Below are 13,602 nucleotides of genomic sequence, written 5' to 3'. Positions count from 1 at the left end.
GAGGGTGACCTACCTGAAGAAGAATAAATAAAAACAGCGCGCCCACTGCCTGGTGAAGCACTAACCAAGAGCTGCAGCGGATGAGGAGAGAGACAAGGATGGGACCAGTAAAAGTGTTTGTATGTGATAAGGGTTGGCAAGGAGATGGCTGGTGATAGTGGCCTTGGGCAGTAAAAAGTACTATTCCGCCCCCGATTGTAGCCAACTCACGTTGTCACACCAAAATAGAAAAGGCAACCATATTGATATTCTCAGCAATTTTTCAGGAAAACACTATACAAGAAATGACGTGTTAAGTACAATAATGTGTTGATTAACCTTATACATGCATAGGTATAGGGTATGTTTCTTATTTTCAGTTTTGCCCCGAGTTCTACTTTTAGAACATTTTTACGCTGTAAAACTGATGTGTTTTAACCAATCAATTGTTCTTTAGCAGTGCTTTGTGAAAAAGCTTCATTTTTTTCAGCGTACATTGTGAAAGAGTCATAGGGAAACATGGGCATTACCTTGCACATCAGTTGTCCTTTCAATTATAACTGACAGCAACAGTGTAAAAGCAGCCTTAACCACTTCAGCCTTCAGTCGGTTTTCACCTTATGCATCCGAGCAATTTTCACCTCCCATTCATTCGTCAATAACTTTCACTACTTATCACAATGAATTGATCTACATCTTGTTTTTTCCGCTACTAATTAGGCTTTCTTTGGAAGGTACATTTTGCTAAGAATATTTTTTTTCTAAATGCATTTTAACGGGAATATTAAGAAAAAAATTGAAAAAAATAATTACTTCTTAGTTTTCGGCCATTATAGCTCTAACTACTTTCGCCTCCTGGACGTTCTAGCTACGTCCAGGAGGCCATGTGCGCGTCCGCGCGCTCCCGCGGCCGATCGCGCGCATGCACGCGTGCTCCCGGCCCGTGGTTCGTTAGCCTGGCAATCAGTGAATCGGGCTATGGTGCCCGATCACTGATTCCTCTCCCCCGCAGAAAAAGCAACAGCTTCTCTCGGAAGCTTCGCTTTTTCTGGCTCTAGCGGCCACATGCTTCCCTCTAAGCGTACATGTTACGCTTAGAGTGACGTCATGTAAATATACTCAAAAAGTAAAACTACAACTAAATGTAAAAAAAAGTCAACACATATTTGCAGAAAAAAATTCCTGTTTACATCCCACCCTCCCAAAAATACCCAAATAAAATGGTTTTAATATAAAAAAAAAATTATAATAATAAAAAAAAATGTAAATATTTACCTAAGGGTCTAAACTTTTTAAATATCAATATAAAGATAAAATATTTCTATTTTTTTCTTATTTTAAGCTTGTAAATAGTGATGGATGCAAAACGGAAAAAATGCACCTTTATTTCCAAATAAAATATTGTCGCCATACATTGTGATAGGGAAATAATTTAAACGGTGTAATAACTGGGCAAATACAATACGTAAGTTTTAATTATGGAGGCATGTATTATTTTAAAACTATAATGGCTGAAAACTGAGAAATAAAGAATTTTTTCCGTTTTTTTTTTCTTATTCTTCCTGTTAAAATGCATTTACAGTAAAGTGGCTCTTAGCAAAATGTACCACCCAAAGAAAGCCTAATTGGTGGCGGAAAAAACAAGATATAGATCAGTTCATTGTGATAAGTAGTGATAAAGTTATAGGCTAATGAATGGGAGGTGAACATTGCTCGCATGCATAAAGTGAAAACGACTGAAGTCTGAAGTGGTTAAAATAATACATGCTACCATAATTAAAACCCACATATTTTATTTGCTCATTTGTCCTGGTTATTACACAATTTAAATGATGTCCCTATCACAATTTATGGTGCCGATATTTTATTTGGAAATAAAGGTGCATGTTTACAGTTTTGCATCCATCACTATTTACAAGCTTATAATTTAAAAAAAAATAATAGTAATATTCCCTCTTCACATGCATATTAAAAAAAGTTCAGACCCGTAGGTAACTATTTATGTTTTTGTTTTTTTATTGTATTTTTTTTTTAATTAAAACCTTTATTTGGGTATTTTTTTGGAGTGTGGGGAGGTAAACAGTTCATTTTTAATGTATTAAATCGTATTTATAAAAAAAAAAATGTATGCAAATGTAGTTTTACTATTTGGCCACAAGATGGCCGCAGTCAAAACTTTTGTTGTAAGTCCTGCAAGAGAACGCTCTTTCTTACAGGAAGTGAAGGGAGTACGGGAAACTTTTTTTTCTTTTCTTTAGAAAGATTGCGGCTTCTGAAAGAAGCTGTCGGTCTTTCTAACGGGGCCTGTGTTCCCATTCATTTATTTTCGGGCTAACAGCACGGGAACGCACAGCAGCCTCCTAGCAGCCTTTTGGACGTATCAGCAACGGGCAAAAGGCGATGCCCATTAACGGTACAATTTTTTTCACCAAATGCGATCTTTCAATGCGTATTGAATTATCGAATTGTATAGAAAACTTCCAGTTTATGAAGGCAATCAATAAGAAACTATTCTTTGGTTGATTGCTCAGTAGAATAAAATCGATCCGAAAGTTGGATTTTATGTATGAATGTGAAGAAAAATTGTTCAGTAAATGTGAACAATCGATAATTACCTTCAGATTAGTTTTGATCATTCAAATCGCATTGAAAAATTGCATTTAGTGAAAAAATTGTACTGTTAATGGGCACCTTTTTAAGGTCACAATTGATGTTGTTTACTTATTAAGGTTGAAGTATTGTTAGCTTTTATCAAATTCTAATCTCAGTTGATTAGTTTTTAGTAAAGCTTAACCACTTAAGGACCATTTGGGCATTTAAGCACCAGAGACCGCTGGTCCAATCCCGACGATTCGCCGCACATACCTGCCGCAACCGCCATCATTGCCGCTCGCCGGGACCCCCAGGACATAGACTCTGCCGTCTCTATGATGGCAGAGTCATGTGAGCCGTCAGGAGCCTCTTTCATTGGCTCCTGACCCTGTTTTTCAATGGAAGCCAATGGGAACGGCTTACAGTGAAGGAAAGGGCCAGAAGCCAATGAAATCGGCTCCTGACCGGCTCACATGACTCTGCCGTCATAGAGACAGGCCGAGCCTGTGAGATGCGGCGAGAATCATCGGGTTTGAGCGGCGCGATCGGCGGGGAACGGCGGATGCGCGCTGCAGACAGTAATGGAGATCTACGCCCTGCCAGCCAGGAGCCCACCAAAACGGCGTAGATCTCAACCACTGCGGTCCTTAATGTAGATGGCAAGCATGCTTTTGTTGTCCACACTTTATAGTAGTCAAGATAATACACATAATTATATCGTCCTGGCGGACTCAAAGCGCTCCACGGCTACAGCTACTTAGGGCATGCTGTATGGGCGACCAGGGTTATTAGGAATACTACTTACTGTTTAACACACTAGCTTAAGCCGTGATTCGAACCCTGGTGAAAGGCTCAAACCCTTCATCAAAGGCAACACACTTACTCAGTACACTATTCAGCTGACCACCTATTACATTCTAGCCATGTATCTCGAGTGGGTATCCGACTGCTAGGTCCAACAAGAAGACTTCAGATGACTGTCTCCCAATCCAGTCTATTACAATTGGATTCAGGATTATTTGTATGTCTATATGGATACATTTAATGACCGCTGGCTAGCCCTGTTTAAACATGAATGCTTATCCAGTTTGGGTATTTCCTGGGAAAGGAGCTGGCATAGGGATGTCTCTCTCCTTTCCGTTTGCCCTCCTCCATAGAAATGAACATGAGTTATAGGCTGGTATGAATGTGTGTGTTCATAGAAAGATGTCTTCGTATGGAGATCTCTCGTTCATATCCTAACACCAGCTAAAGTTTGATGGTATTTTTAAGCAACTCTAAAAGCGCTACTTGTCTGATAACTTTCATGCTGCTACCTGTGCCAAGAGCAGACTGTCATCAGCAGGTTCCCTAAAAACATTCACCGTTTCAGGTGTCTCCTCTGCTAGGTTTGTTAATGGATTTGTGGCACAGATATATGAATGTTGTTTTCTAAGAACAGTGAGGTGTGTTAATTGCCTAATTGTTCTGACTCCTCAGTATATGTGGTTTGGAGACATTCGGCTGAGCACAGAAGGGAGTTGTTCTTGCCAGTTTAATATTTTACACACTAAAGAGGACTAGCAGGCAATTTTTTTTACATACTAAAAGACTGGGTAGACAAAATCTGATCCATCCTGTATATGTACGTGCACCAGCTGTTTGTGGGGGAATAAAAAAAAATAGCGCCTGAAAATGGGAACAAGTAAAACATTTTTTTTTTAAAAAAAGACCTTGTAATTTTTAAGAAAATTGATTGAAAAAGGAAAAAAATTGTTTCTATACTCCATAAAATTACATTTTGCTGCGGTATACTATATATTGAGTTCTTCATACACATTTTATATGCTGAGATCCAGCTCTGGGACCCTCTGAAAAGTTTGGGAATTACTATGGGACATGCATATGACTTACTGGTCCCTTCTGTAAGCACTTTGGAGAGATATTCATTGGATCTGTTGAATAAGTATGATTTTCAGTTTAGTTGATGTTTGTTGCAGCACAAGCTGAAGACACGGGATTGCAGATGACTGATGCTGTGCTCGTTCACTTATATGTCCAAACTATGGATGATTTTGCAGCCATCAATGCAGAATATGGGAAACTCTTCTCTACATCACCACCTGCCCGGTAAGCTCTTGTGATTTATAATCTATAAGTGTAGTTGTCAGTGCTCATACGGATCTTTTGAATACATTCATTAACTAGTGAGGAGCCCGAAATTCTCTTCTAACAAATCTCCACTAAACCAGTTGAGATGGTTCTCGTACTGCTTCTGCCTATCAAGTATAAGGTTGTGGGTTCGATCCCCCCATCCCCCCCCCCTCCCCCGACCTGCCCCAACCTGGTTGTTCCCATGGCTGGCAGCTGGAGCTTCGACTCAAACCTCCTTGGTGGATGAGGGATTATAATGCACCCAATCTGGCCAATTTTTTTTTACAAATCTCTACTAAGATGAGGGAGGGGGTTTAAGTTTATCCAATCAAATCAAGCCTCTGCCTGCAGAATGCTTACCTGCTGTCGCCAGTTGATTGGAAGCTTCTGGCTTTCATAGGCTCCATATCTTTCACTTTCTGGATTGGTGGAAAGTTGCATTTTAGGAGAAGTCTTGCATATTACTATCAGCCTTAGCAGAATTAGCATTGGTAGTATAATCTAATAAATGTGTGCCTTTCTCTTATGCCTCCCTATATTAGCTGACCCCCAGATATGCTTGATATTAATTTTCTTTGTATATTTTTTCACTTATCCATGACCTCAGTACCTGCAGCTGCTAAGGGGTAACTTTACAGGCTACTGGGAGGTTATTATCAGTTCCCATTGATAGCAGTGTGGAAGTGAATAGCCAGCATTGGTTCCTGCGGTGTACCCTGGCTGCAAATAAAACATCAACTATTTTAATTAAACTGTTCACTTTGCTCACCCTTCCTGGTACTGCTAACCCACAACTATCCCTAACCAGCTGGCCCATTAACCCTTCCTTTGTCAATTTGCTGATACTTTCTTCACCCTTTATCCATAGATTGCAGTGTTAATACCTTCGGTATGCTGTCACTCTGTTGCTTTGTCACATGGAAGAGCAGTCATTCTTTCATTGTTTCGGAAGGTGGGTGGCTATTATTCAAGAGTGGACTGAGCAGCACACCCTAAATATGGCCATAGCCTTACAATAATTCCCAATTCATGACTGTTAAAGAGGAACTTTATAGAAAGATAGTAGTGTGTGTGTGTGTGTGTGTGTGTGTGTGTGTGTGTGCGTGTGTGTGGGGGGGGGGGGGGGTGGATTGTTCAAGAAATGAATAAAACTTACTGTGTAATTTGTTCATGTTGTCTGATCCTCAGTGGGCCTGCAGGTCAGCATGTATAATGCGTGTCAGACATTAGAGAGACTCTGAAGTGAGTCTCAATTCCTATTTTTAAATAGTATTTATGTAAAGCAGTATAGGGCATGCTAAACCGCCGCTATCACGCGTCAAAACGAGGGCTTTATACCCCCCCACATCCCCTCTTCTAGGTTCGGGGAGCACTTCCTAATAGAGGCAGAGCTTATGGCTATAGCTCTGCCTCTTGGCACATCAATCCCCGATGATCGCCGCCTCTCCCCCGCCCATCTCAATCTGCCTTCACAGAGAGGGGCGGGGGAGAGGCGGAGATCCGCGCGGCGATTGACGCACATGGAGGCAGAGCTGCAGCTCATAGCTCTGCCTCCATGGACAGCAAAATCCACGACTAAGAAAGTTGTGGATTTTGCAGAGGGCATTTGGGGGTAAAAACCCCTTGTTTTGCTGCGGGATAGCGGCGGTTTAGCACTCCCTATACTGCTTTACATAAATACTATTTAAAAACGGGAATTGAGACTCCCTTCGGAGTCTCTTTGAAGACCTGGACAGCATAAACTGCGCCAACAATGTGATATATACACACACACTCACATTCATTCCTTGCTTGCCAGTTGCCAACTACCGTTATTTCCCACAATGCAATGAAGTTCACAAGCAGAAAACTGCTTTGGCCCTGACACTGTGGGAGGGGTTTCACCACAATATCAGCCACACAGACACCCCATGCATTATTAGAGAAAAGGTACAGATGTCTGGATGGGAAAATGGGTATCGGCTTCTGATTAGGATGAATTTCAATCCTGGGTTAAAGTTTCTATATAAAGGACAACTGAACTGAGAAGAATAAGGGGCTGCCACATTTATTCTATTTTAAACAATACCAGTTGCCTGGCAGCCCTACTGATCTATTTGGCTGCAGTAGTGCCTTAAAGAACAGGTGACACCCATGCTAACCTAGAAATAAAAAACACATATATAAGTAGATAAATACTAGTTCTACTTACATAATAGATGTATTGCACTGTCCACATTATGATTCCTGTGAATTTTATAAAGGAAAAGCAGAGAATCCTATTCTAGGCTGTTTCCATCGTTGTTACCTTTGACATCATTTCCTCCCTCACTTTTTTCTCCTCTTGCTAATTGTGTATTCATTACCCGCCCTCGCCCTCCTCCCAGAGTCTTCAGACACTTCCACTGAGGTCTATACTAGTAAGTGCACTGTCTTATGTCATTTGAAGGAGGGGGAACTAAAGGGAAAAGGAGGAGTATATTATAGATAAAAAGACCCCCAACATGCAACTGTTTGGCAATGGCACTTAAAGGGCCAGTGCTCCTAAGGTAAGTGATAACTCCAAACCATAACAGTAGAAAAAGATTATAGGATTAGCATCTTTATCACTTAATACACTCAGAGTTGCTGTTGAAAATCGATTTTTATGGTGACAATCCCGCTTTAATAACACCAGAAACAAGCATACAGGTAATCTTGTCAGATTTGACAATGATGTCAGAAACATCAGATCTGCTGCATGCTTGTTCATGGTCTATGGCTAAAAGTATCAGAAGTTGAGGATTAGCAGGATAGCCAGGCAACTGGTATTGCTGAAAAGGAAATAAACATGGCAGCCTCCATACCCCTCTCATTACTTAAGATGTCACTTCTTGGCCTGTCTAACCTGAAAAAGCAAATGTAATAAAGTCCCAGTAGATTTGTTCCACAATATGCTGATGACACCCAGCTATATTTGTCATTCAAACCTGACGTCACAGACCCTACTCCACAAATAAACGCATGCTTAGCTGAGCTTCAGGAGTGGATGAATAATAATTGGCTAAAACTTAATGCTGACAAAACTGAGGTTCTTGTTATCGAGGGCCAGGGCTCAACAGCAAAGCAGCTCCAGTCTCAACCAACACCGCTAAGGATAGGGAGCTCAGACCTGAACAACTCAGACTGTGTGCGCAGCCTGGGAGTACTGATTGATGGGAAATTAAGCTTCAGGAATCAAATCTCAGCTGTTGTGAAACATTCCTTCTTTCACCTAAGGAATATTGCAAGGATTAAACACCTAATTCCTTCAGAGGATCTTCCAACCCTAGTTCATGCCTTCGTCACATCAAGGTTAGACTACTGCAACGTCCTCTACACAGGCCTGCATAAGAAAGACTTACGCCGCCTGCAATTAGTACAGAATGCCGCCGCAAGGCTGTTAACGAGCCAACCCCGCCATTGCCACATAACACCAACCCTGAGCTCACTCCACTGGCTACCGATAAAATGAAGAATTCTGTTTAAGATTGGCTTACTGACATTCAAATCCTTGCACAATCTGGGCCCTGGATACCTGAAGGACTTGTTGCAACTACATCACACCCCCCACAATCTTAGATCAAAAAGACATAACACCTTGGTCACCCCCAGAGTCCACCTCAAAAACCTTTGGAGACAGAGCCTTTTGTCATGCTGCCCCTACACTTTGGAACTCCCTGCCACACCCAATCAGGACAGCCCCATCCCTGGAAACATTTAAGTCTAAACTGAAAACCTACCTTTTCAGTCTGGCATTCATGAACATCTGACTATCTCCTCTGTAACACAACCCAGCCTGAAACCCTGTATTAATCTGAGACACAGCTATGCGCTTTGAGTCCTATGGGAGAAAAGCGCTTTACAAATGTTATTGTATTGTATTATTGTATTGTAATATAAAAACAGTTAAGGCCTTTTTCCACTAGCAATCGCTAGCGTTCGCGCTAAACGCTAGCGATTGCGATTCAGCAAAAGTCCAAAATTTCCCAGCGATTTCCCGACGTTTGCACTGCATAGCAAAATCGTAGCAAAAATCGTTCCGCGGCGCGATCGAGATTTAGTAGAAAATGAATCGCGGTAGTGGAAATTACCTACCGCGGTTCCTATGTTATTTAGCAAACCGTACCAATTTTAAAATCTCTAGCGATTTTATTGGAAAAGGGCCCTATGAGTAAAATGGCATAAATGTAAACAAGACTTTCACTATAACTAACAGAATCATTGCCATCTGTTGGCTCGCCCCAACCCTTTTTTTGTGTTGCTTTAATAGGGAACTTATCCAGTGACAGTTACTTTTGTGGATTTCATGGAAATGTGACTTTGCACAGTCTCTGCACTCAGATTAAAGAGAACCCGAGGTGGGTTCTTCTAAGAATCCTCGTAGCACACAGAGGCTGGGTCTACATATAATACCCAGCCTCTGTAGCTATACTGTTTCCCCCCAGACCCCCCTGCGCTTTGCTGTCCCCCATAAATCAAACGCCGCCTGCGTCCCTTCCCTCCAATCAGCAGTGGGGGGGACAGGACGCAGGCGAGGAGCAGCAACATAGAGGAGGCAGAGGAGCGGCGAGATGACAGTGCAGATATAAACAGCCGGCTAGCGATGTCACTAGCACAGCGTTTGATTTATGGGGGACAGCAGAGCGCAGGGGGGGCCTGGGGGGAGACAGTATAGCTACAGAGGCTAGGTATTATATGCAGACCCAGCCTCTGTGTGCTACGAGGATTCTTAGAACCCACCTCGGGTTCTCTTTAAGTAATCCTGCAGCACCAAAGGGAGAAGAACTATCAGCTCAGTTGTGATGAGGTGACACATGTATACCTTTTTTTTTTGCTTGTATATCAATTCAAAATTTCACAAAAATGTTTACTTGTGTTGCTAAGCACTCTTGAACCAAGTTACTCTCAATCCAAGGTTTTACTGTACTGACTTTCAATAAGTTAGTGGAGATTAGCAAAATGAAGTGATGGTTTCGGTAAGCACCTGCCTCGTATTGCCCCTCCCACACACTCCCCATTCTTACAAAGAATACACGGATAGCTTCCTTTCTCTCTTTTGATCCATTGTCTAGTAAATTGTATGTAAATATAATTCATGCTTTAAAAACTATTGATACGTTTGCTCCCTTTTGCAGCTGTTCTACATTTGAATAATCTATTCTTTCTTGGTATTGCAGAGTATGTGTGCAGTGCTGCCTTCCTCAAGCCACTCTGTTCAAGATGGATGTCCTCTTCTGGCTGCCTGTCGCTTGCAGGGATGAGCACACTCCAGAGAAGATAGCCATGCATGTCCAAAGCATCTCCCACTGGGCTCCCGCTAACATAGGGCCCTACAGCCAAGCTGTGCGGGTGAGCAGAACTGGGATTATTGGGAACATCTCTAGGATTATTCCATGACTAAGGTGGTAGAAGTGCCATAACTGACAGTGGTGAGACTGAGAAACGAGATAGTGGAGACAGGCAGGGTGCTATCTAGTGACTATATGGTATGGTACTGTACATCGCTGTCACCTTAGGGGGCTTCTCTGCCAATCATAGCAAGCTGTATAAAACTGTCATTCACAGAATGTGTAACTAAGCCAGAGCCTACTTCATTCACTAAAAAGTGCTACGACTATTGCATTAGCTCCTAGGCGTAAGCACAATCAAATGAACAAATCATCATATGTAATGCTCGTCAATGGAATGTACTTAAAGGGAACCAGAGACGAAGCACCCTTGTGTATTTTACCATATATATCAGTAAGAACATTAGAGAAAACACTTACCATGCTCTCTGTTTCATCCTCACTGCTAAAAGTGTCTGTTATCAGCTGTGATAGGAATCCCGGACTGAGCATTCAGTCTGGCTTTGCAGGGAATAATTATAGCTGAGTCATTATAGCAGAGCCACAAGGGGGCATGCTTGGGCTTGAAAAGACACCAGAGAAGACAGACTCAGCTATAATCTTTCCATAGCAAAGCTAGACTGAATGCTCAGTCGGGGATTCTTATCAGAGGTGATAACAGTCAGATTAACACAGAGAACAATGAAACAAAGAGCAGATTAGGTGTTTACTGTCATGTTCCCACTGATTTATAAGGTAAAATACAAGAGGGTGCTTCATCTCTGGTTCTCTTTAACCAATAATATCCACTTCTGTGTAGAGCAGAGAGAATTGAGTCCACATGGTGAGAGAATTGTAAGAGATTTTCAAAACAGAAGTCTGGGCAAATTTTAAAGCGGACCTGAACTCAGAACTTCATTTCTGCCCTAAAAGATAAGCAACAGCATAATAACCTTTAGAGAAAAAAACATTTCTTCATTACAGCTGATACAAATCCTGCAATAATTCTGCAGTGAGTCTACTTCCTGTTTTCATGGAAGCAGACATAGGGTTAACATCCTGTGTTTACAAATTAGCTGCTCTCCCAAGGCAGCCAGCTGACACAGCTGAGAAATCAAATTACAGTTGAGATTAGTCACAGATGAGGGAGAATTAGACACGCTAAACTCTAAATACAAACAGAGTGCATATCTCTAGGTTTTCCTTGCAAGAGTTCAGGGTGACTTTAAGAAAAATCAAAATGAATAAAAGAATCGCTAAGCAAATGTAGAAATATTTTGCTGCTTTCTCCTCACTGCCTGTGACATTGTTAGTAATTGGCAAGTACAAATGACTTTTCTGATGATTTAACACTAGGTGAGAAGAATCCCCCCCCCCCCCCCCCCCCCTTTCCCTTCAATCAGCAGAGCATCATCAGCTCTGGAAGGAACTAGGAGTACTCTGATTCCACTTAGGGCTCGATTCACTAAAGCGTGCTACGTGTTAGCACGCCAGTGAAAAGCCCCTTAGCACGTGCAAAGTGCCTGCGGGCAAAAAGTTTGTGCACGTAAAGTTTAGCGGTGTGCACGAAACGTTGCAGCGGTGCGCGTGAAACGTCGCACTGCCGCGTGCAAAATAGCCTGATAAGCGTACTTTACACGCGGACGGTGCGACGTTTCGCACACGCACCAAATAGCTTTGCCCGTGCAAACTACTTAGCAATCTTGTTTGCACGTGCAAAGCTTTAGTGAATCAAGTCCTTAGTCTTTTCCTATTTCTCCAGATAGATTACCGAAATGTTGCCATCAGTTAAGCCCACCCATACAGGTGTTGATAATGTCCTGATATGGCAAGTTATAGCCCTTACCCAATTGTCAATGGGTCAAGTAGTGTGGCCCTTATTCAATTTGCGTTTTCTCCTAGTTGATATTCTCACATAATATCAATAAAATGCATTTTAAGCCACCAGCAAGCAAGAAAATACTCATAATCATTTTGATAGTACATTTTCCCCTTACTTTTTGATGCTTTTTCATTTGCAGAGTGCTGAAAAGTTATTTTAAATGGAAGATGAAAAATTATCTCATAGGAGAAAACTCAGGTGAAAAAGGGGAATTGAATATGGGTCTGGATCTCTTCCACGCTTTGTGGTTGATTTTCGTTGGAAAAAAAATCTCTTTGCATTGCCAGCTTCAAGGCAGAGTTCACACGTGGTAAATGTCACAGGCGGTTTCTCATACGGCACCACATGAACTGCCACACGCCTAATGTTAACGCGTAGTTCATGAGTTCACATTATGAGGAAATTTACATTCACATTGTGTGGGTGGAAATATTGTGTACAGCTTGCAGCACTTTTTAGACACTGCATGCATTGTATTCTTTGTGCTGCTGTGGACTAATGTGAGCGGGGTTTTTTTTGCATACAAACGTGTGGTGTCCAGGAAGACGTGCAGAAATGCCGGCACCATTTTCACGCATGCAAGTGTAAACCTACCTTAATTGCCAACTCAGGATTCAACTGATTAGAATGGTTTTGCATATGTAAGATCTGTACCATTCGTAACGAAATACAGTACAGTACACCTTATTAAATTTCCAGGACAACACTGGAATTTTATCCAGATATCACATAAATCAGTAATTTACAATAAAAGCCTTCTTGTCCAAAATGTGTTTGTAAAACTGTTCATAGCAAGTATAGTTTTAGTGAAAAGATGTATACTAAAGTAAACGTCAAGCTGTCCCCCCACCCTGCATCTAGAGTGATTTTCTGAAAAAAGAGGACTTGCAGCAAGTGTGTCTGCTGCTCTCTGTGTAGCACAAATGTTCCGAATTCTATAGTTCTGTAACCTACAGTGCTACACTGCCATCTAGTGCTCAAATTATCTTCTTACATCCCCACATTGGCTACAAGAAGGGCCTGATAGATTGGAAGAAAGAAGACTGCAGGATGTGACAGCCTTGGGTAGAAACTGTCCCTTCGGCATCAGTCAGTCAGACATTGTGCCCTTTAGCTCAGGCACTTGCAGCTCTTTGGAATAAGGGGGATTACAGAGAAGCGCTTAATGCGGGGTGATGGGGTTTGTCACTATTTCCAGTGTCCTGGAAGGAGACCCTTGCGGGCAGGTCACAAGAGGCACCTTGGCAGAAGTAATGTCCCCTTCTATGCCCCCGCCTCTGTGATCGAGATATGGACGTGTTTGTAATATTCAAGACACCGCAAGCCATAAAACATATTCTTTTTGACACTTCAGTTATGCAGAAGACAATCAGGCCACTAGTGTGATCTACCGGCCATTATATTAGAAAGCCCTGCATTGTGGGATTGTGGAGCCTTTATTGCCTGCATACTAATACAGGTTTATTCAAATGTAGCAGTTGCTTATTTGCCTTTTAGCTGAAATTTTAAGCAAGCATTTCTCCACACAAGTATCTTCCAGATTGTATGCTTGACGTATTTTTATTGGTGTTTACTGATTATGTAGCTAAATCTATCAGGTGGCTGATTTAATCCATAGCATTTTGAGACACATTTCCTATTTAAATGCCAAAAATATCCTTCTTCGTGCAAAGTAATTCAGCTTGATTG

The 13,602-nt window shown here is 41.7% G+C and overlaps 1 protein-coding gene across 1 annotated transcript in view; it reads left to right on the top strand.

The window, feature by feature from the left end:
- DPH6 (diphthamine biosynthesis 6) overlaps positions 1 to 13,602 on the top strand; it is a 138,472-nt gene that overhangs the window by 102,856 nt on the left and 22,014 nt on the right. The window contains exons 11-12 of the mRNA XM_068251796.1: positions 4,551 to 4,680; positions 9,882 to 10,053. Of these exons, the coding sequence (XP_068107897.1) occupies positions 4,551 to 4,680; positions 9,882 to 10,053 (302 nt within the window). The remainder of the gene's footprint in view (positions 1 to 4,550; positions 4,681 to 9,881; positions 10,054 to 13,602) is intronic.

This window comes from Hyperolius riggenbachi, chromosome 9 (genome assembly GCF_040937935.1).
Source record: "Hyperolius riggenbachi isolate aHypRig1 chromosome 9, aHypRig1.pri, whole genome shotgun sequence".
Classification (NCBI taxonomy): Eukaryota; Metazoa; Chordata; class Amphibia; order Anura; family Hyperoliidae; genus Hyperolius; species Hyperolius riggenbachi.
The sequence above is the reverse complement of the archived record's forward strand: the minus strand, read 5'-3'. Positions and strand labels throughout refer to the sequence as shown.